Here is a 27,914-nt window from a genome sequence, read left to right on the forward strand (position 1 = left end):
AGTGAAAATTGTATTGAAATGCATTGTTTTCTCTTTGAAAAATAAACGAGTATTTTCTCTTCCTCACATAAAGGAAAATGAAAGGAAAAGGAGGGAAATTACATTCTCTATTTCCTCTATTTCTCCTATATTATTCACTGAAATGATATTCCCTTCCCGAAGCAGATGAGGAAAGTACAAATTCATTGTAGTCATTACTAGAAATATTGCTGAATTAAAGACTGTGTGAATGTTTTAAAGACTGAAGATACAATGTACCCAGGATATTTTTTATCATTAGCAGTGTAGTACTTGGGCCGATGAGAAGAAAAAAAAAWAAGTATTTTTGCTAATTCATGCTAGACGTGTTTTTTTTTTTTTTTTAAATTCCTCTATTTTTCAGGTTCTGTCAGTAATTCTATTACTAATGACTGGTACTGTAAAAAAATCTTCTATGGTTAATAACAGAACTTAGCCTAMGACTTCTTTTGTTACAAAAGATATATTTTAAGTGGCATATCTAAAGAGGGCTTACTCTTTGTATTTTGTTATTTTTTTCATTACTTTCTGTAACACAGATAGTGGCTTGCATCTAAAATGTACTGAATAACACATTTAAGTAACAGAGTACACAATTAAGACAGACTCATTTTAGCTGTGTCTTGAACAGTCAAAAATACATTGTGCTGTAGCCCTCCAGAAACTAAACTCACAGTAGACACATAGCATGGCAGGGTTCTGTAAACACTTGCCACAGAGAGATAAAAGTGACATTAAAGATCCARAAACAAACACATCCTATCCTCAACACCAGCACACACTGCTAAGATGAATGTGGAAAGTTAAGAAAACGAGGATAAGGTGGTGAAAAGCCTTGTGGGCTTGGTCTAAGAGATGTACCATTTTGGGTGGCCGTGAAAGAGTTCCCTATTGATTTTAGCGACCGCAACGGTTGACAGCAGAGCTTTCCTCACAACCCTACGATTTGCGTTTTGTTCACACATTACCCTTTGGGAGCGACGGCGCTTCCAGGCTCGCTAGGCTGGCTTAGGGCGATGCCAGCAGCCCCTTCGACGGCACGCGGCTCTGAAGGAGGCGCAGAGAAGGCTCCTCCAGAGACAGCTACGGAGCTACAGCCGCCCGCCGCTGCACAGAACCGGACCATGACGGGATACAGCGCCACCGTGCCGCTCCCAACCGCGGGAACCCTCAGTTCTCCGCGGCGACCGTTAACGCTCTTAACGGCCGCCAGCGCCTGCGCCCCTGATTGGCCGCCGGGCTGGGCCGGGCCGGCCCCGCCCCCACCCGCCCAGGTGAGCACGCGCACGGGTTGGGTCGGGAGAGGCGCCACGGCCACGTGACCGCCCCGTGACGTCACCSCCGCCTCGGCGGCGGACCGCGCGCCTGCCCCTCCCCCCGACACACCCGGAAGCGGCGCCGTTGCGAGCGCGCACGTGACCCTCCTCCCCCCACCTGCCCCGTCCCCAGTCACGTGCCCCGCTGGGCGGCCCCGGCGCTCTCCCCGTGCGCGTGCGGGCCGCGCGCATGCGCAGCCGGCAGCTGTCATCCGCGCACGGAACAAGAAGTCCCAGAAAGACGGGGCGGGGGGGGAGAAGGGGTAAAAGAACAAACCCAAAACAAACAAAAAGAACAAAACAAGAAAACGGAGCGAGAAGGCGAGCGGGGAGGGGAAGGAGGGGCACGGGGGCCGCCGCTCCGCACGGACGCGGAGCGCAGCGCGACCCTCCCCCTGCGCCCCCCCGCCCGCCTCTGGCTGCGGCCGCGTTAACCCCCTGCTGCCCGGGTAGGCGGGGCGTGCGCGGGGGGCGGGGCTCGCGCGGGGGGCGGGGCGTGTGGGGGCAGGGTGGACCAGGTGGGGGAGGGGCAGCGCCCCACTGTGGGGAGGGGATCCCCAGTTTGGGAAGCAGTGGCCCAGTTTGGGAGGGGAGAACCCCAATATGGGGGGCAGGTGTCCCAGCATGAGGGGAGGCATCCCAGCACAGGAGAGGGGGTGCCCCAGTTTGGGAAAAAGTGCCCCAGTACGGGCAGGACCCCAGGAGATGGACAGGGACCTCACCATGGTGGAGAGGACCCCTGGGTGGAAGTTCTCCAGTACKGGAGAAGTGCCTCAGTGTGGGGTGGGAGTGCACCTCTGTGGGGTGGGAATGCCCTAGGATGGGATGGGAGTRCTGCACGTGGATGGAAGTGTCCCCGTGTGGGGTGGGAGTCCTCCAGTATGGAGTGGGAGTGCTTCATTGTGGGTGGAAGTGTCCCACTATGGGGTGGGAATCCTCCAGCATGGGATGGGAATGCCCTAGTATGGATGGAAGTGTCCCAGTGTGGGGTGGGAGTGTCCCGGTATGGGGTGGGAGTGCTCCACTGTGGATGGAAGTGTCCCGGTATGGGGTGGGAATGCCCCAGTGTGGATGGAAGTGTCCCAGTGTGGGGTGGGAGTGTCCCAGTATGGGGTGGAAGTGCTCCACTGTGGATGGAAGTGTCCCGGTATGGGGTGGGAATGCCCCAGTATGGCATGGGAGTGCCACAGTGTGGATGGAAGTGCCCCAGTAGGGATGTGAATGCCCCAGTATGGGGTAGGAGTGCTCCAGTATGGAGTGGGAATGCCCTGGGATGGGATGGAGGCGCCCAGTGGGGATGGGAAGGCCCCAGTGCAGGGGGAGCGCCCGACATGGCGGCCGCAGGGCGGCCCTCATGGAAGCTGCCCCTTGGTGCTGGGTCCTGCAAGGGGACGCGGGGCTGGAACTGCCACCCCACGTGGGCACCGTGTGGCTTGGCCGGGCTCGAGGCGAGGCCGGAATGGAGGGGGAAGGCAGCAGGTGCCGGCAGCAGTGTCTCCGGCGGCYGCGGGCCCTGCTGGCACCGGGCCGGGCAGGCCCGACCGGCGCTGGAGCCGCTCCGGAGGGAAGGAGGGAGAGCAAGGAGGCCRGGGCCTCCTGCGAGCAGGAAAAACAGTCGTTTTTGATACGGTTGAGCTTCAGTGCTACCAGTATTTACACTTGTTTAAGACATCAGCAACACCAGCAGTGGGTTGTCCAATGGAACTACCTCTTCTACACTGACATATTCATCACAAGAAAAATACAATGGCCAACTGATACCAACATCTTTGTCACCCTGCATTGTTTTCTTGATCATGATTCTGCTTAAACAAGGATGTGTTTGTACCTGTGGCATAAAATTTGCCGTGGCATGAGCTGGTGCTTGCTATTGGAAATAAGGGTGAACCGAACCCATGCCGGTCGTGCTCCTCTTGCTCCTGTCTTTGGTTTTGAGAGGTGCTGATGCTGTTGGTGGTTGGCAGCTGGAGGTTTACTTTCAGCTAAGTGCAGATATGGATAAGTTTAACAGCTGTCTTATTTATTTATTTAATTTGATGGGGGGGGGTGGAATTGGCACAGGAAATAACCTGTCTAGATAAGTGGTCACGATTTAAGTAATAGCTAGATCAAAATTAGAGCAAATGTGAATATGAGGAAAAAGAAGTAGATCAGCTTTGTAGCTTGAACTACACTATCTGATTTGACCTCATAATTTTTAAGGGAAAAAAAAGAGTGAAAAAAAATACTCTTGGTTTTAGATYTTGTAGTCTTTAATTCTTGATTAGTGAATTTTTGAATACAACATTTTGTGTTTATGGGCCTGATTTTTATACAAGTCAGGTAGACAGTTGTGCACCAAACCCAAATGCACAATTACCTCAGTAATGCATTCAAATCAGTAAATTACATTGGTAAGTGCTAATTATTTTAATTGCTGTAAGCTAGTATGAACAAGTCTAGTAATTGTTAAAAAAAAAATCGTGATTTCACACCTACTATTAAGAAGATGGATTAAATAAATTTTAGGCCTTTTTCAGTTTCAGCACCTCTTTATCGGACTACTTAGTTCTGCAATTAATTAATTTTGAGATTTTCTCTTTTTTTATATAGTTGTCTTTCACCTAGATATGTTTTTATTGCGCCTAATGTGCTTGGGGCTAATGGTTTAACATTTTATGTTTTCACTATCAATTTTTCTAATCACCTGATATCTTAATATTACGTATCTCAAAACTGTAAACAAGTGGCRTGTTGAGTTCTTGCTGCTCACTGAGATTCATAAAGTGACTTGTAGTTAAGTTTAAAGAACTGGAATATTTTATGCTTGGAAGGTGGTAGTTGTTGCATAGCCAAATSCTTTAGTGAAAGTGTTTGTAAGCACTAGTTGATGCGAAGTTTAAAGTGCATTTTCTCCTCATGCTGTGGTTAGTAACTATTTACAGTTTGTTAGATAATATCATATATTGCAATTTATATTCTGTTAGGCTTGTATTTTTTCATTTTGATCTCAGCCAATTGTGAAGCTAAGCACAACACGTTAAGTTGTTAACTTTATTCATATGGAAAGTCCTACTGATYTAAACAGAGTGAAGGATAAAAATGAGTGCTTGCATAATTCTAATGTTTGGATAAAGATAAAACCAGTACTATGCTAGCAGCAGATTTGAGAAATGATCCGTGTGTTAACCTAAGATGCTAAAATATGCAAAGCATCTTTGTGACAATGAGACTAAATCATTTTGCCGTTCTGATCCTCTCTAAGTAGTAGAAAATCTCATGGCTTTTGTTGCAGACCCTACAGAGGAGCSTTTAAATTCACAAACAAAATGTATTCCCGTTCCTCTGTGGCATTTCTGCTGGAATGGTTGGAACAGCTTGATTGGGGCTGTTGAGATTTAGCACACAGCTAAATATTGTTGGCTTCTGGCTAGTAAAACTGAAARGTTAAAGGATAGCTGTTCTTTAAGAGGACAGAAAGAGCCACTCTTTCTAAATTCTTCATAAATACTTTATGATAAAGGAGTTGCTGTGATTGATTAGGTTTTGTTTTTGTTACGAAGTTTATTTTCTCACTCAAGAGTAATGATTTATAACTTGCTGMAGTTATTAATGAATCTGTTTTGAATGGGATAAAATATTTTCATTCGGAGAAAGACAGGTATCTGTAACTGAAAAGAAATTTAGAATTGGGGAAGAAGCACAGAAGTTTGCAAATAAGACTTCTGAGGAAATAGAAATAAAAGTGTACTTTAGAAAMAATCGAGTCTACTGCATGGAAAATTAAAGATGAAGTAAGAAGAGTTATAATACATAGTGGAAGATACCTCATTGAAAATTTTTCATTTTTGTTATCTGTCATGATTCCCTAAATATCTGGAGTTTATTCCTACAGTTTTGATAAGAATAAAATTGTTTATGCTTAGGTTTGATTACAGACTGAACTATTTGTAATACTTAATCTGAAAAAATGATGACAAATGTTTGAAAGTGAGATCAGTGAGAACTAAATATCTAGTATTAGGAAAAATATATTAGGTAATATTAGAGGAAAAAAAAGCTGTCTTTTAGTGGCCTTTTCACTTTAGGAATTGTATGGCTTCCATTTGAGTTTGTGATATTTCTGAGCCATCCCAGTAGAAATATCTTTGTTTTATTGAGTTATAAGTCATTGCAAATTCCTGCTATACATAGATTAAAAACACAAAAACATAATTTATTCTTCATTGAACTTTTTGCATTAGAAACCAGTGCAATGTACTAGTGCTGCAACTTCAGCACAGTTAAAATGAGCACTACTGTTTCTTCCCTGTTAAAATATTGTGGATTAGAGCCATGTATTTTGCAGGACCTGTTTTGTGAGTTCATATTAAGCAGTGGTTCTACTTTATTTATTTTCTRAGTGTTCTGAGTGGAGTAGTATTTGTAGACAGTGTTTCTTATGAAATTTTGAAGCCAAAGCATCATTCCTTAGTCCTGAAAATGTGAGAATTGGGGGGTCTAGAAGAAGGAATATATTGCTGAGAATCAGGAAAGCAGAGAGAGAGGAAGGTCAGTGATCGATACCAGATGTTGCCCCTCTCTCCTATTCCAGTTAACATGGGCAGGTTGAAGATGTGCTGTGAAAGTCAGTCATCTGGCAGAGAAAAAAATGCCTTTTTTTTTTTTTTTGGATTTGCAGTGCTTTCTCATGAGATGAAATCTTTATGAAAACTTTGAAGCGGAGGATGGATAAATAGATACGTGGTGGAGGCCACCTGACTGCGGAGTGGCAGTTGTTGAGGTGTGCCCAAAAGCAGGTTAAAGGATAGCCTGGGAAGCAGCCGAATGGAAAGCAGCTCCAGAGTGTCTGAGGTGTGTGGAGATGGGCAGGGATGGGGTGCTCAGCGCAGCTGGCTGTGGCAGAAATCCTGCTCCTCCTGCTCCATGGAAATAGCTCTGTTACCTTTTAAGCTGAAGAATGCTCTGTGTTGCTTGTTGGTGATCAGGGTGATGGTGCCCTGAAGTCACAAGGCAGAGTGCAAGCGCTTGCAAACTCTTGCATCAGCTCCTGAGCTGCAGAAAACCTTGCCCATTCTATGAGTATATCAGCTACTTTGGGCTAATTTGTGAGCATCAGCATTAAAGTTACCGGTCTGTTCAGTTTTTACTCTCCTGCTTTGCAGACAACAAAATGATTTCAGGGGAAAAACAAAAGGGGGGGAGGAACTTCAGTGTTTCTAAAGCAGAAGACAGAAATGTTCTGGAAAAGGGATAGTGTGGGAGGAGGGACAAGGAAGTGAGAAGATGTGGCTCAGGTAAATGATCGTGTTTATTAAGCTGTGTCCACCTTTGTGCGATGTGAGGCCTCCGCTCTGGCAGTTCTGCTCCCCTCGTGCGTGTGCTTCTCTCTCCCTGCCCCATAGGCTTCTTTTTCCCTAGTTAGGGAGCAGAACTTTAGARGGTTCGTGATGAAGTGCTTTCGACTTATGTATGGGGCTGAGGAACTGATGCCCCTGTTATGAGATGCAATTTGAGCTTCCTTGTCCTGGCTTTATGGAAATACCCACATTTTTATCTTCAGCAGTAATGAGTTTCCTCACGGGCAGCTGATCATGTCAGTTTTCTGCTGGGGGTGAGGCAGACACGGAGGAGTAAGGATGACAGGTTTGTGGGAATAACTGCTTTAAACCTGTATGAAATTTTGGAGAAGAGGTGAAGCGATGGAGAGGAAGAGAAATTCAGCTGCTCCATTTTTCGTGGCAAGTGGCATGCAGTGCTGTTGTGACTTTTGGCAAAAGCCATCCAACTGCTCGTACTTTTCTTTGTTGTCTCCTTGTTTGACAAAGAGAAATGGGTATAGTAATTTTACTAGATCATTAGGATCACTTATAATCATTTAATGATTCTCATCTCTAGATCACTAGATCTAGGTGACTAGATCATTTCTTAGATCACTAGGAGCTGCTGCAAACAGCTTCCTGGCCTGGACTGTAGAGCATAACTGCTCCTCTGTAAAACCCCTGTCTTTAGACTTAATCCTTTCCATGCTCCCCATAGTCTTGTGCATTCCTAGTTCCTTTTAAGTCACATGAAGGACCTGGTCTGAGTTTCGCGGAAGGTGAGTTCAYAGCTATTGATTTATTTATTTAGCTTTATTTGGGATGGCAGGAGACTGGTGGTTGGATGTTTCCGAGGTGCCTGTGTGTTGAGGTTGATTTGGACCTTCTCTGACGGTAGCTCTGAGCACTGAGGCTGTTTTGGCATACCCCAGTGCCTGCCCAGGAAGGCTCTTTAGCTTGACAAGCGCTTGGGAAGCAAGAGAAAAAACAGTCAAATAAACAAAAAGACACCCAAACACGCACCCCATATCCAAGACAAAAATTTTAAACAGCTGATGTTTTGGTTACTGAATTACCCAGCTTATTTCCCACAGCTTCAAGTGACAAATTTAACTGAAGCCAGGTAAGAGATTCTTGTTCTGAAGAGAGGAACACGGGCAGTGGGAAGGGGACGCCGTTTCTGTGTGCTGTGGCTTGTCCGCGCTCACCCCTGGAGCATCCTAGGAGCAAATTTCAGGCATGGCAGCTGTACATATTGACAAGGCCTTTCTCTGCTAAACTAGTTTTCTTTTCTAACCAAGAATTCATTATGCTTTGGCTGAAATTATCCAGTAGCCTTTGGAGGAGCAGAGATCTAGAGGAAGTTTAAAGGACTTTGGGAACAGAAGAGCAAATTAGAACAGCCGTAGGCCCAACTCAGGGCCCAGCTCTAGGTCTGAACTATGGTGGATGCGGTAAAAAGGCTGCCTCTGGGCTGCAGAAAAGCCACGTGCCAGCTGGCAGCCTCCTCTTGGTGCGGCTGCTCTGCTGTGAGTGTCCTGCTGCTCCCTTCGTGCACCTGTGAAAATTGCTGCCAGGGATTCTCCCAAGTGTGGCCTTCCTGGGTACGTGAAGGGGCCGGTGGTGATTTGGGAGCGATCTCTCAGCCACTGCAGCCRCTCAGGGGCCTTTGTCCTGCTGTGGGTGTCGCAGCAGCCTGCACAAGGGCAGTAGGGCTGCCCTTGTGCAGGGGCCTGCTGCAGTAGCTCAGTGCAGGGGCCTGCCGCAGTATCTCAGCACAGTGACCTACTGCAGTAGTGCAGCATGGCGTGCATACTTCGGTTGAAGTAGCACTAAAATGTGTGTGACTGTTCCCTGACAACTACACCAAGACAGGTGCTACACTAACAAGGTGTCAGGGTAACGAACGTTGCATGACTTCATCCCCAGGAGAGGGAAGGGGCAATGCCCATTGGGGATGGGAGCAGAGGTGATTAGTGCTGTTCCTGAGGTAAGGGCTTGAGGTCTGTTCTGCYGCAGTCTTCAAGGGGTCAGTCGTGTCCTGCTGTTCTCTGGCTGCAGGACAAAGGTTGGCTCTGCAAAGAGCATAGGTGATTCTGAGGTCCAGAGCTTCTGCATCTGGGAGCATCTCCTGGCAGCAGGCGGCAGTGAACAGCCTGCAAAGGCAATTAATACCTTGCCATATGTGATTTTGTTTGTTTTTTGAAATGGTCTTTYGAAGAAGTGCTTAACTGTGAACTAGTCCTTTATGTGACACCAAGATCTGAGAAGTCTTATATACTTAAATATGAGCATCAGGCATACTTTACTGCAGCCAGGTCTCCATATATTAGCATTCCTCTCTTATATCATGATCCCCGATTCAGCCATTGTGGACCAAGTTGTCTGTGAGGCACTGCTCTTAAAAACACAGGCCTGCCAGTACAGCTGGTTGTGGTGGTGCGTGTTGGAGAATTGGAAACTTGTAAGTTTATTGCACCTTGTGCAGTGATCGTGCATCCTCCGAATATATGCAAAGCTCCAGATATGTATGGGGAAAAAAATCTGTRTTCATGCAGTATGTTACAGATAGCAGTTGGCTTGTGATTTTAAAATCTGCTTTAAAATCACCTCAAATATGTCTCCCTGCACGATCACAAAGATGTGAAATTCTCTGTTAATCCAGCAACTGCTTGTAAAGAGAAAGTCATGTAAGTTACAAGATATATTAGCCACCTTCTGATCCACCGTAGCATCAGGTCATGTAATCACGTGTAATCACGGGATAAGGATTCAGCCCTTACACGTGTTTCCGCCGTGGAAACCTGCGCATGGACACAACACAGCTGCTGCACGTGGGGCTGCTCCGGAGAGGCAGGGCGGGCTCGTGAGCCCCCTTGCAGCCCGGTGTCTGCCCCGAGGCCCTGCAGACCCCCGGGTCTGGTTGGGGGCTTGTTAAGTGGGGCTGCACGTGGGGGTCCCGCTGGAGAGGTGTCCTGGCCGTGTTCTAGAAGGGCATGCGCCTCTGGTACCGGCGCTGATGGGAAGCAAGTTAGAAAGACTTAGAAAAATGAGAGCTGACAGGGCTGTGCAGCAGTGCCCTGCGAGTTCACCTCTGCCATCTGCTGTCTCCCGCAAAGTCGTGGGCTGCGGTAGCAATGTGCCTCTACCCAAACTCTTAGGAGAAAATTAGCTGTTCGAAAAGTGAGTTCTAGGCCAGACTGCTCCATGGCTCTTGTGAGGACCATGCCTAAAAAGGAAGATGCAGTTATGTGTTTGTATGCGCGTGTCTGGAATATTCCTGGCAATTCTTGCCCACCCCCTTGCAGGGCCCAGCTGGCAGGGCCAGGAGTCTGCAGCCTGGAAAGTAGGTGGCTGGGGATGGTGGAGGCCTGCAGATCCCCGGTGGCAAAAAGGTGAGCAGGGCAAGACAGCAAGACTGTTCCCGGGTGAACCCTGGTTATGCCAGATAAAACTAGAAATGCTCCAGACATGCAGGAGATGTTTCCCTTGGCACATTGTTCAGCTGGGAAATGCTTTCTTATTTAATGTCTTGGATACTAAAGGCTTACAGAGATTCAGAATCCCAGACAAAAATCCAATTCCACCAAACCCCACTGAATTCAATGATATCCTCTCTGTCCCATGGCTCCTTAAGCTGTTATAAGTGGAAGGCTGGGGACTTTCTCAATAAGTTCAAGCTGCCCTTCCATCTCCGTGTTCTCCTAGATGTCTGCTGCTAGCAACTGTGGGAGCCCGTGGCTGGGAGCATGCTCTCCTAGCTTGGCTTCCTGGCTTCTGGGGTTGCTTTATGCTGCAGATTCACACCTTCATTTTCATTGATTGTAAAGTGAGAACTCTAGAAATACGGAATGCAAATAAAAATGATAAAAATACTCTTTATTTTCTTGCCATTTCCCCAAAATCAATCGGCCCATTTCACAAATACAAAATACTGTGGCCTATGCCTTTTCCCCTTTCAATGGCTAAAAACATTTAGAAATTTCAATAATTTAGATGGTAGGCACAGTAAGGAGTTTGTTATTTTTTAAGCTCAGTGCACAAAGTGGTGGAAAATTTGTTTTAAAGTATCTTTTTATCTGTGAGAAGCAATGACTTCCAGAGAGAAAAGGTGTGAAGTGGAGACGGACACAAAAGAGTCTCCTCCATATAGTCTCCTGTGAAGACTTTCATACAAACGAAGCTAGAAGAGACATGAATCTGCGGTGAAAGGGCTGATACAGTGACATACAACCAGAATGTAAGACCGTAGGATGTGGCATCAGAGCTCTGGTTGCATGTGTTTGCACATGGAGAAGATGTTGCTCAGAAGTGCAAAATAACAGAAAAGCTGGTTGAAATGGAGTTACTTGTACTTTGTCATAGCCGTTTCCATAATGTAAGAAGGAATTCTCTGAACATGGGATGCCAGTCCCTGTAGATACGTGGTGGTGAAGAACTCCTGAAGCTCAGATGTGTGCCTCAGTGGCCTAAAGTTCAGGTCTGTCATGACTGCCATACCTTGGTGTGAAATGGAAATACGATTTTGCTGTTTTTTAATCATTTTCTCTAATGCAGGCAAGGGAGAACACATCTTTATGCTCGTCTGTTATGTACTTTGTTTCTGTTGATGAAGTTTTAAAAGAATGAAAGGGTGATATAATCCTGTGGTTAATGTGCTAACATGAGAGTTAAGAAATTCTGGTGTAGATTTTTTTTTAATTTGCATTTATAGTGTGACCGGAGAAACAGTGATCTGTAATGTAGTTTTCCCATGTGTAAAATGGAAAGTGATATTTTATTAAATGTGCAGCTTTTTTATCCAGTCTAGGCCTGCATAATGTAAGTATCTAGACAAAAATGACAGCACTGTGCAGATGGATCACCACAGGAAAGTACTAGTGTGATATCAGAGGCTAGCTTTAGAAAATGTGCCGTAAAAATGAAGAGATATAGACTGGGCTGTGTAACTGTTAATTGTGGTACTGTTCATTCTGGGTAAGGGTTGAATAATCTTAAAGGAGTAGGAGGTAAAAGTAAATATTTTGTGTCTTTTATAACAGCATGGGCAGAGGTTTGCGAAGGCTTTATGCATATTTGAAAACATATGCTCGATTTCATAAATAATTTAACAGAAGATTATCCTCTTAAACTTATTTTGCTTTTTTTTTTTTTTAAAGCAGGATTGAATGTGAACCACCATGGCTGCTGTCATCTCAGACAGTCCTCCAAATCCAAGCTGCAAAATTATGACGTTCAGGCCTTCAATGGAGGAATTCAGGGAATTCAACAAATACTTAGCGTACATGGAGTCACAAGGTGCCCATAGGGCTGGAGTTGCAAAGGTAAGCATAAGACTTCTGTGTAGAAGGAAATTTGTTCCTCACAGTGATTTTCTTAGGGTTTTTTTTTTTTTTTTTTTTTTTTTTTTTTGTCGTTGAGTGAAAACCTGACGTTTTTGGAATATATTTTTTTTCCAATAATTTTCCAATAAATAGACATTGTTTGGTTTATCCTTTTAAGAAAGAAATCTCTCATGTTTCATGTAAGGTAATAAAAATGGTGAATACCTTCCTCTCTGACCTTCAGTTGCTTCTATCTTTGCAACAGCAAAATGTAACGCTGACCTAAACTAGCTTTTGCTAATGCAGTACAAGATAGAATTCATTGTATAAATCAGAAGATCTTGATCTATCAGAGATTGAGCTCATTTTTTTTTTTTACAGCTTTTTAGGGTTGTGCTTAACTTCAATAAAGCATGCAATTCCTCCACATTCAGTGAGATGCATTTAATGGACTTCTGCCTTAAACTGAAAGGAAATTATTTCTTTTCTGCTGGTAATTGTGTCACCTTTTTGTTAACTAGATCAAGGCACATCAGCAATCGCTGCATTATCCTTTAATTACTGATATTTTCAGGATCTTAGAGCAGATATTCATTCCCTAATGGAAAGTGATTGTCAGATTTAGAAGTCTGATCTAATTTAGTGTTACATCATGTAAGTATTTATGCCTTAGATCTATTTTGTTACTTTTAAAGTCAACAATGCAGTGCACATCTCAGTATCCTAGATGAATCATTCTAAGTAGTCAGTGAGAACAGGTCTTCATCATTAGGATTTCAAGCTAGTAATGCATGTGCAAGGCATTTAAGAAATGAGAGAAATGAAACACATATTGCAATTCCTTTTTATCCRTCTTCCCTCATACTTATGAGAGAACAAAGCAAAAGTGAAGCCTCCCAGATTTTCAAAGCCTTCTGCCTTTTTTATTTGTTTTCTGTGGATGGAGTGAATATAGATCATATTTTCAAACTCTCCTCTGCAGACAAGGGGACTACAGATGTGGTAGACAAAACAGGAAAGGAGAAAAACAGAGTTTTTCATTTGCTCTGGTATATTGTGGAAGCTATTTGTTAAAATGGGCCTAAAAAAATACATCCTACTTGCCTTAATAGAAGTAACACAGGAAGTTGATTGTGACATCTATTCTTATGGTGCTTAATAAGTTTCCTCCAATAATCATTATGTGAGCAGGAGATTCAAGCTGTTATTTGTTTACTGGACATGGATTGTAACATAAAGAAATCCTTATTTTCATAGAAGTATTATTAAATTCTTTTATTTGTACTGGTGCTAGTTTTCAATACCGTTTCATTTAACCTAGCCAAATAAATAGAAACAATTTATGAACATCCACTATAATGGTAGTGGTTTTCTTCTATTTCAATTTCTTTACTCAGCTTCTTCAGTTTCTTACAATGTGTATTTGTTGATTGTGGCCTGCTTTCTTTGGTATGTTGTGCATGATGTTTGATCAAACTGACAGCCTTCTATGATGGGATGACTGGCTGGCTGGATGATGGGAGAGCTGTGGGTATTGTCTGTCTTGACTTCAACAAGGCTTTTGACACCATCTCCCATAACATCCTCATAGGAAAGTTAGGGAAGGGTGGACTGGATGAGTGCACAGTGAGGTAGATAGAGAACTGTCTGGATGGCAGAGCCCACAGGGTGGTGATAAATGGGGCCGAGTCCAGTTGGAGGCCTGTGGCCAGTGGTGTCCCCAGGGGTCAGTACTGGGCCCGGTGCTGTTCAACTTGTTYATCAATGACCTGGACGAGGGCACGGARTGCACCCTGAGCAAGTTTGCAGATGATCCCAAGCTGGGTGGAGTGGCCGACACTCCGGAGGGCTGCGCTGCCATCCAGAGGGACCTGGACAGGCTGGAGAGTTGGACAGAGAGGAACCTCCTGAGGTTCAACAAGGACAAGTGCAGGGTCCTGCACCTGGGCAGGAATAACCCCAGGCCCCAGCACAGATTAGGGGCTGACCTGCTGGAGAGCAGCTCCGCAGAGAGGGACCTGGGAGTCCTGGTGGACACCAAGTTAGCCATGAGGCAGCAGTGCCCTCGTGGCCAGGAAGGCCAATGGGCTCCTGGCTGCATCAGGGGGAGTGTTGCCAGCAGGTCAAGGGAGGGGATCCTTTCCCTCTGCTCAGCTCTGGGGAGGCCAAACCTGGAGCACTGGGGGCAGCTCTGGGCTCCCCAGGACAAGAGGGACGTGGAGCTTCTCGAGAGGGTCCAGCGGAGAGCGACAAAGATGATTAAGGGACTGGAGCATCTCTCGTATGAGGAGAGACTGAGTGAGCTGGGCCTGTTTAGCTTGGAGAGGACAAGGCTGAGAGAGGATCTGATTAACATGTATAAGTTCATGAAGGGAGAATGTAGGGAGGAAGGGGCCAAGCTCTTCTCAGTGGTCACCAGTGACAGGACAAGGGGTAGTGGGTACAAGTTACAACACAGGCAGTTCCGTCTCCAGGTGAGGAGGAACTTCTTTGCTGTGAGGGTGCCAGAGCCCTGGCACAGGCTGCCCAGGGAGGTTGTGGAGTCTGCTTCCCTGGAGATCTTCCAGACCCGCCTGGATGCCGCCCKGTGCCCCGTGCTCTGGGTGTCCCTGCTGGGGCAGGGGGTTGGACTGGATGATCTCTAGAGGTCYCTTCCAACCTCAACCATTCTGTKATTCTGTGATAAGCTGTCTGCCTTGCTTCCCCCTAGCTAAATAAGGAGAGTTTTATATCAACGAACGTTTGTAGCATGTTTGGAAAAAACGAGTGAAATACTAATTAAAAGAATAATGAAGAAATGCTTTTTTTTTCGTGTTCTGTCTTTATTATAGAGTTTTCGTTAGGCAGGCAATATTCAGGAAGAGAAGCTTCTTAATTTGAGAAATGAATTACATATATATTTGCCTTTAAATGGATAAAAACACACCTATTGTTTCTTTCTTTTTTTTTTTAATAAATCCCAGGAGATACATTATCAGATATGATATTGTATCCTTAAAAAAGACTGCTTAGTCTTTTGTTTCTTTTTCACAGAGCTATTCATTGTAAATTAAAGCTTTAGTTGTTCCCTATCATTTTATGAACATTCTGTTCTTATCAGTCAGGTCTGAAAAAGCTGGGAAATCAGCTCAATGATTTAATGATACATTGTTCTAAGTGTTCCCAGAGAGGCTCGTGGATTAACCATGGATCTAAAATATGCCTTGGATCAAGTCCAGTCCACTAGGTCATTTATGTGTATGAACTATAGGATGCCTGGAGAAGGAGAACTTATGTATCTTGACATTCTTGATGGCAAAATTTTGGCCAGTAAGAAGTGAAGAAAGAGAAAGTAATTGCCATATTGCAATAAGGGAAAGATGATACACATTCTTCAGATGTACTTTTTCAAGCCATGAATATGGCTTCAGTTATTTTTCTGATAAAAACCCTGCCTGTTTTTTGGTTCTTCTTTCTTTCCTGTCATCGAGCAGTTAAGCCTCCAGGTGAGAGCAGAGGAGAAAATGGCAAAAGTTTTGGCCATCAAACTGCCCTGCTGAACAACTGAGGCTGCCCTGATGAGGACTGACATAGTTACATTGGGAGAGAGTAGGAAAGAATAGGAGAGAAAAGGATGTGAAATCAGCCTTGTCTTTATTGTGCCATTTCACATTTCTGTAGCATTTCCATAATTCCCATTCCCATCCCCATGATACCCGGCTGTCATCTTCATCTCCTGACCCTTCCATGCTGCTCTCTGTCTTTCTCCCTGTCTCATGAGAAGTAGACTTTAATTTTTGCATGTATAATACATACAGTTCAGAATTTGCTGTGGAAATGCAAGGATCAGGGTAGTATCAATAAAACACAGTTCTGCTGTAATTTTAGCAGTAGTATGGGGCAGTATATTTATAAGCATTTCAGATATACCACCATTTAAAGGATTTGGATAAAATACAGTATACATATGTATGTTAATTTTTAAATCAAGTAAATATGCACGAGTATATATCAGAACCTAACCTAACAGGTGATGTGCCCCATCCACAGTGATGAGTATATATCTGCTGTCCATTATCAAATGTTTCTCACATAGTACAAATATATATACATATAATGAAGAGAAACTAGAAATTATCAGAATCTTACGAACTACTCCAATATGTCATTTACACAGATTGCTACTGCTTTTATAGTGGTTGCTGAATCGTATTGTTTCTGCCAAAGTCACTAAAACTGTGAATGACTTTGATAAGGACAGGATTTTACTGTGTCGTCAGGGTTTTGTGGTGTTTGCACAGCATAATTTAGYTTGTTTGAAGTTAATGTCCCCATGGCTGCAAGTTGGAGAATGTCAGTGCCTCCTTCTCAGGCCCTGCAGCTCTGGTACAACTTCACTGTGGGGAAAAAAATGGTCTTTGAATGAAATGGATACCTAAACAAATACCTAGGGTTTTCATCCCACCTCATAGGTGACACTTTAAAACAGTTTGAGAAGCTGTTCTCCATGCACAGGTTGTTTCAGATATGAAAATAATATGGTGTTCCAGGAACAGAGACATTTCTGTGGTAAAGCGTGCAGGGCATCTGTGCAGGGTTCACACAGCACCTGGAAGAATGTGCGTGGTACTGGAGAGCACAATGAAGCCTTTTAAAAGTGCTTCAGTGCCTTGAGCCGTGTGCTGGTCGTGCTGTGGATGGAGAACCCCTGTAATGATGGATAACGATGGATAACTGTTCACCCATCCCTGCTGGCACTGGCACAGAGGGTAAAGCTCTCTTGGCTCTCTCTGCCATGTGAACAAATGTAACACAAGTCTTTGAGTTACACTGGACCGTTTGTGTTCTAACTTTCTGCTGGGTTTGCTTAAAAAAGTCATACAAAGAAGTGACTAATTTAAAACAAACAGTGTAAGATGGTCCTTATCACAAAGTCAATAATTTGTACTTCAGGCTTATCCAGATGGTATTCTTTAGGGGAGGACATTTTCTGGGTTTTGGAAGTTGGTTATAAAGATAAGATTGAAACCATTTAAAAAGTATTGGACAATGAACTTAGGAACTGATTTGTGTTAAGCCTAGAACTAAAAGTTGCATAAGCACAGATACRAATGTAAAGAGAATAGAGGAACACTGCAAGAGCTGTAGGCAAATGCAGAAACAGTTAGGGGTTCCTAAACACAAGCCATAAGCAGGGCAGGCATGCATTTTACCAAACAATTTATGTTAAAGGTGGAAATGCAAGAGATAAAAACCTCCTGCCTGTGCAGAAGTCGTGYGTAAGTCTGAGTTATGTAGAGAATACAGGTCTATGGGGAAAAAGCAATGCAGTGGGCTTGCAGGGGCTGTGACACAAACCAAGTGTGCCCGGGAAGTATGTCAAAGCCTGGAGGGCTGAAAAGTGAGGGAAAACGCGTCTGTGAGTATGTGGAAACTGTCAGCGAGAGAAATGGTGAGATTCTGCATATGTATGGTGATACAGGATGAATCTGCAAAACCTGCATTGGTAGGAAAGCCTAGCCTAGCACATGGGCAGGAAACCGGTGACTTATGGGGCATCTGTGTCGAGGGCTGGTGGGGTGTTTTAGCAGGGTAAACACTGCTAAACACTCTTTATTATCCTTTATTAGGATAATAGAACTGCAACTGAATTAAGTCAAATCAGAATTATGTTTTGGAATTATTATAATACCACTAAGATGCCACTAAGATAATCCACAAYGTTAAAAGGAGAAGCATGGAGACCGTGGCTTTCTGTTAAACTAAAATGTTCATGAAATAACTAATACTAAGCCTGAAACAAATGATTGATAAGTAGATGAATAACATTAAACCATTTCCAGAGCAGGTGATACACTGCAGCATCCCTGGAGCCAAATGGCTGAAAATTGCCAGTAGGCTTTTGAAAACAAGGGACAAGTCCTGGGCAAACACAGTGTATTTCAGTCCCATTAGTACAAAGAATTAGATGCTTAGTAAGGGAGGAGGGTGGAAGTAACATAACAAATGAATGGTTGGTTGGTTGGTTGGCACTGTTTGGTTACTTTGTTCTTTTCTTGAATGTGAATTTTTGGAGCTTCAGAACCTTCATTTATAGAGACTAAAACAATGACATGAATTTGCAGTCAAATGAGCAAGTAGAAAATGAATTTTGCAACGTGACACTGAAAACGAGTGTTGGTGGGTACAAAGAAAACAACTTTTTCAGAAGGTTTTGAACAGCAGTAGCTATGTATGGGTAGTAGCCAGTTCCATGTGGAATCAACTGTGCAACAGTAGGTTGGCAATAGAGAAAGAGGAGGGTATGGTCTGACTGTGCCATCCTCCATCTAAAATTAAATTTATATATCATAATGAAGCTAGAATACTTAGGCTATGCATGTAAAAAAATACCAAAGCTTGTCCATAGGTCTTTCCTTTTTTYACATATTTTAAGATGCAGCAGCTTGACTGATGAATTTAAGCGTCTTTTATGGGATAAACCTGACTTTCCTGACTTTGAAGGTGTTTTGTTTTTTTAATAAAGGGAATTTGAAGAGGCTTCTGTGGAACAGATTCTTGATAAAAGCTCAAATACCTGGTTTCTCATTCCATTCKTAATACTGACCACAACCATGTGCTGCTTTGGGCAAGATGTTTTTATGTTTCTGTTCCTTGCCATGAACTTTGTTTATTAGAAACCATGCAGTCTTTGGAGGAGGAGGCTTTTTATTTATTTATTTATTTATTGATGATAGCACAATAGCACCTACAATTCGCTTCCCAAAGCATTACTTTAATTCCAGCAATAAAAAGTATGCTCCAGTTAGCTGAAAGAGCATATTTGGAGCCAGTGTTCATGAAAATATCTTTACTGCTTAATAACACACTGACCTTGAACTAAATATGAGAATGCAAGTTTTATTTCTCTATATTCATATATAGTTGAGCATAACCTGCAAGTTCATGCTTAATAATCATGAAAATGGAAATMTCTATACAAGTATTTGATTTCTATGCATATATTCTGAATGCATGGTTTCTCTGCTTCCAAAGCAACGTTTTGTATTTTTTGTTGATGTACATAATTCAGTGTTTGTGTGAAAGAAATAAGTAGGAATCAAAAGATGATTGGATATTCTTCGTTCTCTGGAACACTGAACCTTGCTCTGCAGGTCTGTTTAGCAGAAGTCTCACAGAAGCTTAGGAGAAAAAAAAAGAGAAAATTTTCATCTATGTAGAAATGGAATTAAATAATCTCTTTACATTTAAAGCTAAAAGTATTAGGTGTGGAAGCGTGTTACTACTAGATAACTTTTTTTTTTAACTTTAATGTACACTTGATTTTGTGTACACTTCGGTACTACAAATGCTGTTGGCCAGATCTCTTTCAAAGTGTAGAATATTAAGTATATTAGCATTACACTTTAGAGTATTTGTGAATATTTTCCAGTGGTATCCAATAATGTTAGGATATTGGATAATATTAGATTTTTTTTTTAATTATTTTCTTCAAGCTATTTAAAAACAAAATGTCCAGTACAAGGTGTTACYTAATCTTGAAATCTTTCTTAGAAGAAAGATCTAGCAGGCTTAGAATAACGGCTGCCTCTAAGATGCAAGTTAATAAAGCCTGGATATTTTGTTGTATTCTGCTTCAGACATTTCCAAGACAATGCTCATGAAAAATTCTGTTCRTTAAAAGTGTCTTTTGCTCTTATTTAAAATTATTGTAATTTCAAAGTAGAGATTTCAAGCACAGATGTATTTGAAATTCTGAATTTTGTTTTCCAACTAGATCAGTACATAAAATGTTCAAAATTATGCAGCTTTTCAAAATTACTGTGATCACAAGTGTCTTTGACATTTCTAATGACTTCAGTGATGTCTCTATGCATCTGCTTTTCAATTTGKGTAGCATTGGGCAATTCTGTGGTATTTGAAATGAAAATATGAGCTTTACAATTGATTAATATTTCCATGTACATAGCTTTAATCTTTAATTATAAACTTTATATTATGTTAGTGTAAAATGAGTATAGTCACAGTAGAAGATTACACTAATTTAGATAAAAATACACTGTACAAGTTTATGGAGAGTGAAGAAAAACAGATAATTGCTATTATTTCTCTTCATTTTACAGTTACTTKTACTGTATATGCCCGATATTATTTGGACAGGGTGTGATCAGTCTTGTGTGTGAGATTATCTCTTCTCTCTCTTTCCTTTTTATTTGAAGAAAAGTTTTATGTATATGTGTGTGTATATAGAGTTTGTAGTGTTTGATAAGTGTATACTTTCTGCCGGTAAAATATTTGCGAGCTCTGTTACATCGTGCCTGTGTGTTTGCTCGGTCGTGCAAGCTCAGATTCCTGTGAGTTTGGTAATTCCTGCAGGGACAGGGAAGGGCTGCTGTGCGCTCCGGAGCCTGCCTCTGCCCTCCCCTGCTCCATCCAGGATSTGTAGGGCTGGCAAGTGGTGGTGCCGCTGCCTGGTTCTTCGGGTGTTCCTGCGTGTTACGTGTTGGCCAAGATTGATGTCATGTTTTTCTTCTCCTGAATTTTCAGGTGATCCCGCCGAAGGAGTGGAAACCAAGAAGACATTATAATGATATTGAAGATTTGGTGATTCCTGCTCCAATTCAGCAGATGGTCACTGGTCAATCGGGGCTCTTCACCCAGTACAACATCCAGAAAAAGCCAATGACCGTGAAGGAGTTCAGGCAGCTGGCCAACAGTGACAAGTGTGTATATATATATATATATATATATACACATATGTATATATATGTAGTTGTGCTTAGAAAGACCAGTGTTCACTTGTTTCTATACTGTGCTATACTGTGATTTCTTCTGGTAGTTTTTTTTTTTTTTTTTTTTACTTCTTATTAGAGGTTACTCTCTGTAAGCAGTAGGAAACTGTCATTTGGAATAGCCAATAGTCAGATAATTCATAGATACTTGATGGTATGGATCACATTTTTTAGAACACTTGGTGGCCTCTGAAGGAACCCAGGAGTGCACTACTGCTTCTACTGCACATGCACATACTTCACATATGTGAAGAAGGAGAAACAATGCTACAAAGGCTTAGACAGTATTCTAAAAAGTTTCAAGTCAATGGACATTTGAAGAAGTGATAGGAGCGATTTGAGGAGTGATAGGAGAAATTTTTTCTCAGTCCATTTGGACTAAGTAAAAAGAATGATTTCAACTTTAACTTTTCCTCAAAACTGAGTGGAATAATTTCTGGATGAGCCAAAGGATTTTGTAAAAATATGTTTGAATGTAATGAACTAGAGAAAGTAAGTTAGGGCAAACTTTATTTGAAGGAATTTTTTTCCAGAGTAGAAGGAGAAATTAAGAGGAGTGGACAGAGACTGTTACMTGGGTCAGCAAAAACTAGATGCGCAGCCCCTGAAGAGGATCCTCAGCGCATGTCCCATAGCACACGTACCATTGTAGAAGCACAAAACCGATCTCTTCTACCAAATTAAGAAGGATCACTATGTTGCTAATCATATATTACTTTTTGAAAACTGATGTTACCAGAGTTAGAATTTTCTTTCTATCGTAAGTGAAGGATAGAAATCTATCTTATGTTTATATGTGTACTAGAAAACCTATATGCTGTCTGATGGGAATATCTCTTCTAACTATACTTAAAACGTGGATTTGATTGACCTAGGGTAAAATGATAAGCATTGGGTTCTTAAAATAGATGTGATGACTCGTAAGTACCTATGAAGGTTTGTTACTAACCACATAGATTTACTTTATTCTTTATCTTGGAAAATGTTTTGGAAACACTTATTCAATTTTCATGCTTTTCTTGTTGAAATCAGGCTACAACTTCATTTCTTAAGTAGAGATTAAAATAGTTGGGAGTTAATAGTTTTAATGTAATGTTAGCTGTGGTTCTCTTGGTAAATATTGGTCATTACTCTGGATAAAATGTGCCAAGTAACTTCTTTTGAGATTCTTAATATAGCCTGTTCTTCTTAGACTATTTAGTAGCTCAGAGCTCCTGTAAATTCCCCTGTAAAAGGAGTTTTGTTCCTTAGTGAATTTGGAGGGCTCTGTGGAGGACAGCTTCTCTGCTTGAGTATTAACAGTTCCCTTGGGAATGAGAAGTGCCACAAGCATCTTAATGAAAATGATTTTGATATGTTTTGTGTGGGCCCAGTCTAGGAGGTTAATATACTTCTTACTTGTTTGGGATCCTCATTTGACCATTMGGTGGTTCTTCACCTTGTGCTCTGGGAAATAAGAGGCATTCTGYAGGAAAGATTCCCGTGTTAGGGTGACTGTGCTTTTGGATCTGTATTAGGACAAAGCAGAAACAGAAGCTAATTTTTGGAGCCATATAAGTAACTGAAACAATTGCATTGCTTGAAATATTGTGGGTAGCATTTTTTGCTGACATATTCATCTCTCCTCTGTGTTACTGAATGATATAAATGTATTTGGTCTACTTAGTTCTTTTATGTTCAGRTTTTCTTCCTAGTAGTTCAAACACAGTCACACTGTCACTGTCACTGCTCAGAGTTGCAAGGGTGGGGAGCAAGTTTTCTTTTCTAAAGACCTAAGTTTGGACCAAAGAAATGGATCCTGAAGTGAAAGYTATTAATTGTTCCCATGAGGACTTTCTATGAAGTTTGAGGAACCTTCCCAAAGTGTGTATGTTTATCTATATAAAAGCATAGTTGTCTTGGGCTGCTCTAAAAGCCAAGGGGAAAAGAAARTTTTCCTCTGATGTTCTGTTTTTGTTGTGGGAAGGGAGAACTTAGGCAGTTAGAGGGATTTTGGTACCATGTGTTTGAAATATTATGCCCTTTCTCAAAAGCAAGGTGGAGGATATAGGGAAGGAATTGGTTTGTTCTTTGCCTGTCAAGGCCGCTGCTTGGCAGAATGACTGTGCTTGTATTGTCTTCAGAGCAACCTGTGCTGGAACTACCTCTGTGTTTTTGCAGAGCAGGATTTGGAGAGGAAAATAACTAATACTGGCCAGTTAACAGAGAAGCATCCCACCCACGTGCCTCCTACAGAGGAGAAACAGAAAGGACGGCCTTTTCCTGAGGGTGGTCAGCAGATGCTCTGTTTAGCTGCAGGAGGTTGGAGCAAAGGTTGTGTGCATAGGTGTACCATTGCAGTCACAGTGGGTGTCAGGTAACAGGTAACAGGTTACGTGCTGTGGTGAATTAGAAAGCTAGCAATTCCGTACAAATAATAGTTGCATTTCAGTGAATCTGAAAGTTATCTGTTAGAATTCAATTTGCAGAATCCRAAACTGCATTGTGAAAGTGGCTGCTGAGACTATGCTGAACTATTTATAACTTCTTTTGYAGGTACTGCACCCCAAGATACATAGATTATGAAGATCTGGAGCGTAAATATTGGAAAAACTTGACTTTTGTGGCACCAATTTATGGAGCAGATATCAACGGGAGCATTTATGATGAAGTATGTATGGCTTTTTGTAAAGTTTCTCTCTCCTTGCCCTTTTTAAGAGGGTCCTGTACTTAAAGGTYAGGTTTCTGCTTTATGCCTGAGCATCTGTCCTTTTGAAAACTTTGTGTTGCTCTTTTAAGACTCCAAGCAAGGCTGATATTAACTCTACATCTTCAAGAGTGAGTCAATTCTCAATTCTATCTCTGACTTTAGTAGGCTATTGACACCTAATTATAACATTCCTCTCTCCCTTGCTTTCTCCCTTGCTTCCTCCTTTGACACATCCTATCTGTACTTTTACTTGTACTTGTTCTGTTGTTAGTGATGGTGTAACTAACTTTGCTTCATATTTCAGGGTAGGTAGAACCTTATTTCTCTTTTTCACTTAAGAAAATTGTTAGCTATACTTTTTACTTCTTTGGAATGYCTACAATTTCCTGGAATGCAATTGTGTGAACCTCTGAATTAACACAGATGAAAAAGGAAACTTTCTAAGGAAATCAATTTTGCTGGTTAGTGATTTTGTTACTTGAAAAAATATGGAATATCTTTTGGTGTTGAGTTGCAGTGTAAGTAGCAACAGGAATTAAACACTGACAGGATTGTTAAGTAATGAGACTTACACAAGAAATAGTAAAATTTCAGGAAAAAATTGAGGTCATGCAAAGTACAGGGCAAACCTTTCTCTACCTCTCAACCCTATGTAGAGTTCCAAAGTTACTTCATATTCCCTGTAATTCCCTTTTTTTTTGATATTTTTTAAAATTGCTGAATTTCTCTGTGGCAGATGGCCCTGCTAGTATTTCATATTTCTTGGCAAAAGACAATTTGCTTTAGGATTCTGTCCAAAAATAAATACAGTCAGCCAGTCAGCCAGTGTGGTTTGATTTTCTTCAATAGGCTAAGTTTTTGAAAGACAGCAGTAAATGTCCACCTGTCTTTTTTTTTTTTTTTTTTTTTTTTTTTTTCCCCCCTTAAGGAGCAGGTACAAATTCTTTTGTGTGTGCAAATAACTATAAAAATTAGTTAGGAATCATCAAAGATTCTGATTTGGATTGTTTTGGTAAAGAGACACTTCAAGCATGGGAAGCTGTTGGTCTGTGGAAATTAAAATGGGATACAGATGGCAGTGTTTCTTTCAGTAAGTAAAATAAGCAAGTTTTTTGCTTGTCCCTTTTTTTTAACATTAGTGGTTAATATACAAATGTATATTTTAATAGTTTTTTTTTTTTTGGTCTTTAAAATCTATAGAAGATTATTTCTGCAAATTAAAATGAAGGCAGAAAGATTTGATATTTTTGATGTGCTCACTGGTCAAAGAGCAGGGTAGAGATTTCCTTCTCATAGAATTGCACTCTTGTTAGACTAGGAGGTTAAGGTAGAGAGGTCAAACAAGGAAGAATGAAGGAAATGAGAAGTACAGGGATCTTAACTCATAATAAATGTCAGATAAATAGGATGAGGAAGCAAAACGTTGAAAAGTGTAGGCAGAAGGGAAGAAAATAGTGAGGAAGCAAAAAGTTACACTTGTAGTAGAACAAAAGGACTAGATGATTATGATTAAATAGATGTGATTTAAAAATAAATGGATGACAAAGGAGAAGTGTGAGCGAAAAGAATAGAGACTGAGGAAAGAGTGTAAACAGACTGAATAGTTAATGTGGCAGCAGATTATACAGATCAGTGAGATCTGAAGGAAAATGAGGAATATCCTGTGTTACTAAATTATTGTTTGGGAAGTTATGGATGCCGCTGGTAGGAAGTATTTCTTCTCCTGTTACGATATTTTTGCCAAAATTTCTTTGTCCACCAGATGGTGCACTTGGGCAAGGAGTATTTTTCATTTCTGCTCACTTGAAGGCAGTGAATGCCAAGAGCTCTCTCTCTGATTTGTTTTTGAATTTAGATACTGCTTGTATATGTTTATTTAGTCATTATTTGAGGGACGTAAGTGCATAATTTTGAATTTTTTTAGGCAAAGCACAGAAGAAAGGGGATGACAATTAATTTGTCTTAAGAGCCTATTTTTGATAAATGAGGCAGATGTGTGTTTTTCACAAATGTATTTCATTGAAAACACTGTGCTATAGGCATTAAATTTAATGCAAAAAGGTATCTTGCAGAATTCCATTAAAAATGCTAGACACAGGCACAGTTCTTAGATTTGATTGCATCTTTGTTTTTTTTTAGTGAAACTATAATGTTTGCATGTACTGGCACCGTGAAATTTGTTGAGAAATGGTGCTATGCTGCAACTGGATGTTGAAATCTTGCTTGCTTTTTCCTATTTGGATTATTATTTCCTGTTTAGATTTCTTCAGAAATAGTATGATTTGTATAATCCAGAACCTTGCTTGCTTTGTGCTGGAAAGAACATAGATCAGGCAGTGTTCTTTGATTTTCTTAGAAGAGCAGATGACAGATTTTGAAGGCATTGAAAGGAGGGCAAAGTTATAAGACATGTACAAAAGAAGTAAGGGAACAAAGCTATAAATGCATGTTTTGGAATTTGACAATGACTCTCAGTAATCCCAAACTAACTCCATGGTACATTTTTTTTTTCCTACATTCTCTTTTGTGTATTTCTAATGTTGTATTTATGTTTAGGTGCCAGTTTTGAATTTAGATGAAACCTTTATGAGTTAGGAAATACCTTGAGAGAACAAGTGCTCTCTACGCTGTATAGAACTGTATAGAAAATAAATTCAAGATAGCTGAATATTTGCTTGATGTATTATTCTGTACTGCATGCATTTTTCTTTACTTTTACATTTAATTACAGTGCTTTGTAAGAAAAGACAATGCAGGTGACTAATACAGAGAAGCACTGCAATAAAGAATAGTTTGCAAAGATCATTATTTTTGTTGAAGTCATAATTCTAAGAGTGACTKGGAAAGCCTTCTTAGAACTTTCTGTTTGAGATTCTGTTTTTCTGCTGCTATAAGGTCATATGGATTTGGCTATAAATTAATATTCCTGGTACAGTATAGAGCTTATAATGTCAATAATAAATCACCAGTTCACTAGCTTCAGTTACTAATCTGTTCCCAAACAATTACTGAATCACTTTCTTCAGTCACTTCAATCATTTTCTTCAGTTTCTCAGTTTAGCTAAATTGAAAAGTAATTATTTTTGCTTTATTATGTTATTCCAGGAGAGCTGTCGTCCTTGCAAGTTAGCTTGAATTTTATACCAACTTGAACTAATCTAGTCTAAGAATGTGAAACAGCTGCAGAAAGTTGCTGTTCCCATCAGGAAGAATGAAGAGAGTGATTTTGTTTCCACATATGATGATTTATCTGCATGTTTAGCAATTATAACTCTGAGTTAATTGGAGAGTGCAGTTCATTTACATTTTCTGGGCAGTGCCTGTGCTGGTGATTACTGTCAAATCCTTCATTTCCATGCCGCAAACAAGCTGTTGTTGGAATTACCACCAGCCACTGAGGCTGCAGATTAAATTCTCATTGTTGTATCAGACATTAGAAGCTCAGATTCATTTTATTTGATTCTAGGAGCCTTTTCGCAAGCAATCATCTTCACAGAAAGGTGGGAAAGATGTATATCTGTATCATGGGCTGATCTTCCAAAGACAGATTTCTCTACCAGACTGTAGTCCTGCCTGTTGCATCACTCGTCTTCAACTCCTGTCTTGTTCTTTCATTCCCTTAGTTTCATTCCATCTAATGAGACAGTCCCTTTTGCTTCTTTCTCCCATATTTTATGTAAAGTGATTGGATTAGCAGAGTCATTAGATCAAGAGTTGATTAATCTTGCTAAATAGTATTGTACCTACATCTCTGATGTCACATCAACTATAAAGTGTGTCAGATGTTTTTGAATTTCCAGAAGTTTCCTTTGATAGACCAGCTGACTTGATTTTAAAGTACCACCTAACTTTAGCTATAGAGTCTGTATTTGACCATGAGATGAGTTAGGAAGAGCACTGATGCTGTAGCTTAACAGCTTCAGTAGAGACAAACCAGTTGGGTTAAAAGGAAGCATTTCATTTGTAGGTTAATGGATGCTGGGGTGTGGAAATATATGTGGAGTAAAAAACTGCCAATAAGAGAAACAGTAAAGGAAAGTGAAAACTGTTTTTGTTCCTTTGGCTCAGATCTTTGGTTAACTATCGAGGTCAAATATTTTTATTTTCCTTTTTATATTTCTTTTTATACTTCCTTTATCAGAGAATTTCATCATACTTTCCCTCATTAAAGAATTAAGACTGGGGGTGTTAGTAGAGTGAGGATGTGGAACAGTTTTATAGAAGATGTGAGATTTATAAAAGATATGAGACTAGAAAGAATGTTCAAGAAAGAAACTTGAAAAATTTGAATGAAAGGGCAAATTTGGGAAGGTGAGTTGATTCGCTGAAGAGGCCATTTTTATTATCATTAGCATTTTAGCAGGTGGTTTCTTGAGAGATCCTTTCTCTTCATGATCTCTCCATCACAGAGGTCAACGTGTCATTCCCTCAGTTACATGTTTTTTTTTCTTAAGTGCTTTCCAAGGGAATCAGTCACTTCTGGATTTTTTACCTTT

At 41.2% G+C, this 27,914-nt stretch overlaps 1 protein-coding gene across 3 annotated transcripts in view; it reads left to right on the forward strand.

The window, feature by feature from the left end:
- Positions 1–1,743: 1,743 nt before the first annotated feature.
- Positions 1,744–27,914, forward strand: part of KDM4C (lysine demethylase 4C) — a 236,967-nt gene continuing 210,796 nt past the window's right edge. The window contains exons 1-4 of one of the 3 annotated variants that reach the window (XM_026039705.1): positions 1,744–1,783; positions 11,794–11,958; positions 20,485–20,660; positions 23,265–23,379. In XM_026039705.1, coding sequence (XP_025895490.1) covers positions 11,815–11,958; positions 20,485–20,660; positions 23,265–23,379 — 435 coding nt within the window. In that variant the 5' untranslated portion in view covers positions 1,744–1,783; positions 11,794–11,814. Of the gene's footprint in view, positions 1,784–11,093; positions 11,115–11,793; positions 11,959–20,484; positions 20,661–23,264; positions 23,380–27,914 lie in introns of those variants that run through there. The other 2 variants (XM_026039704.1, XM_026039706.1) reach the window with 2 other exon arrangements.

Source organism: Nothoprocta perdicaria, unplaced genomic scaffold (genome assembly GCF_003342845.1).
Source record: "Nothoprocta perdicaria isolate Ctin4 unplaced genomic scaffold, notPer1 scaffold_238, whole genome shotgun sequence".
NCBI classification, from domain to species: Eukaryota; Metazoa; Chordata; class Aves; order Tinamiformes; family Tinamidae; genus Nothoprocta; species Nothoprocta perdicaria.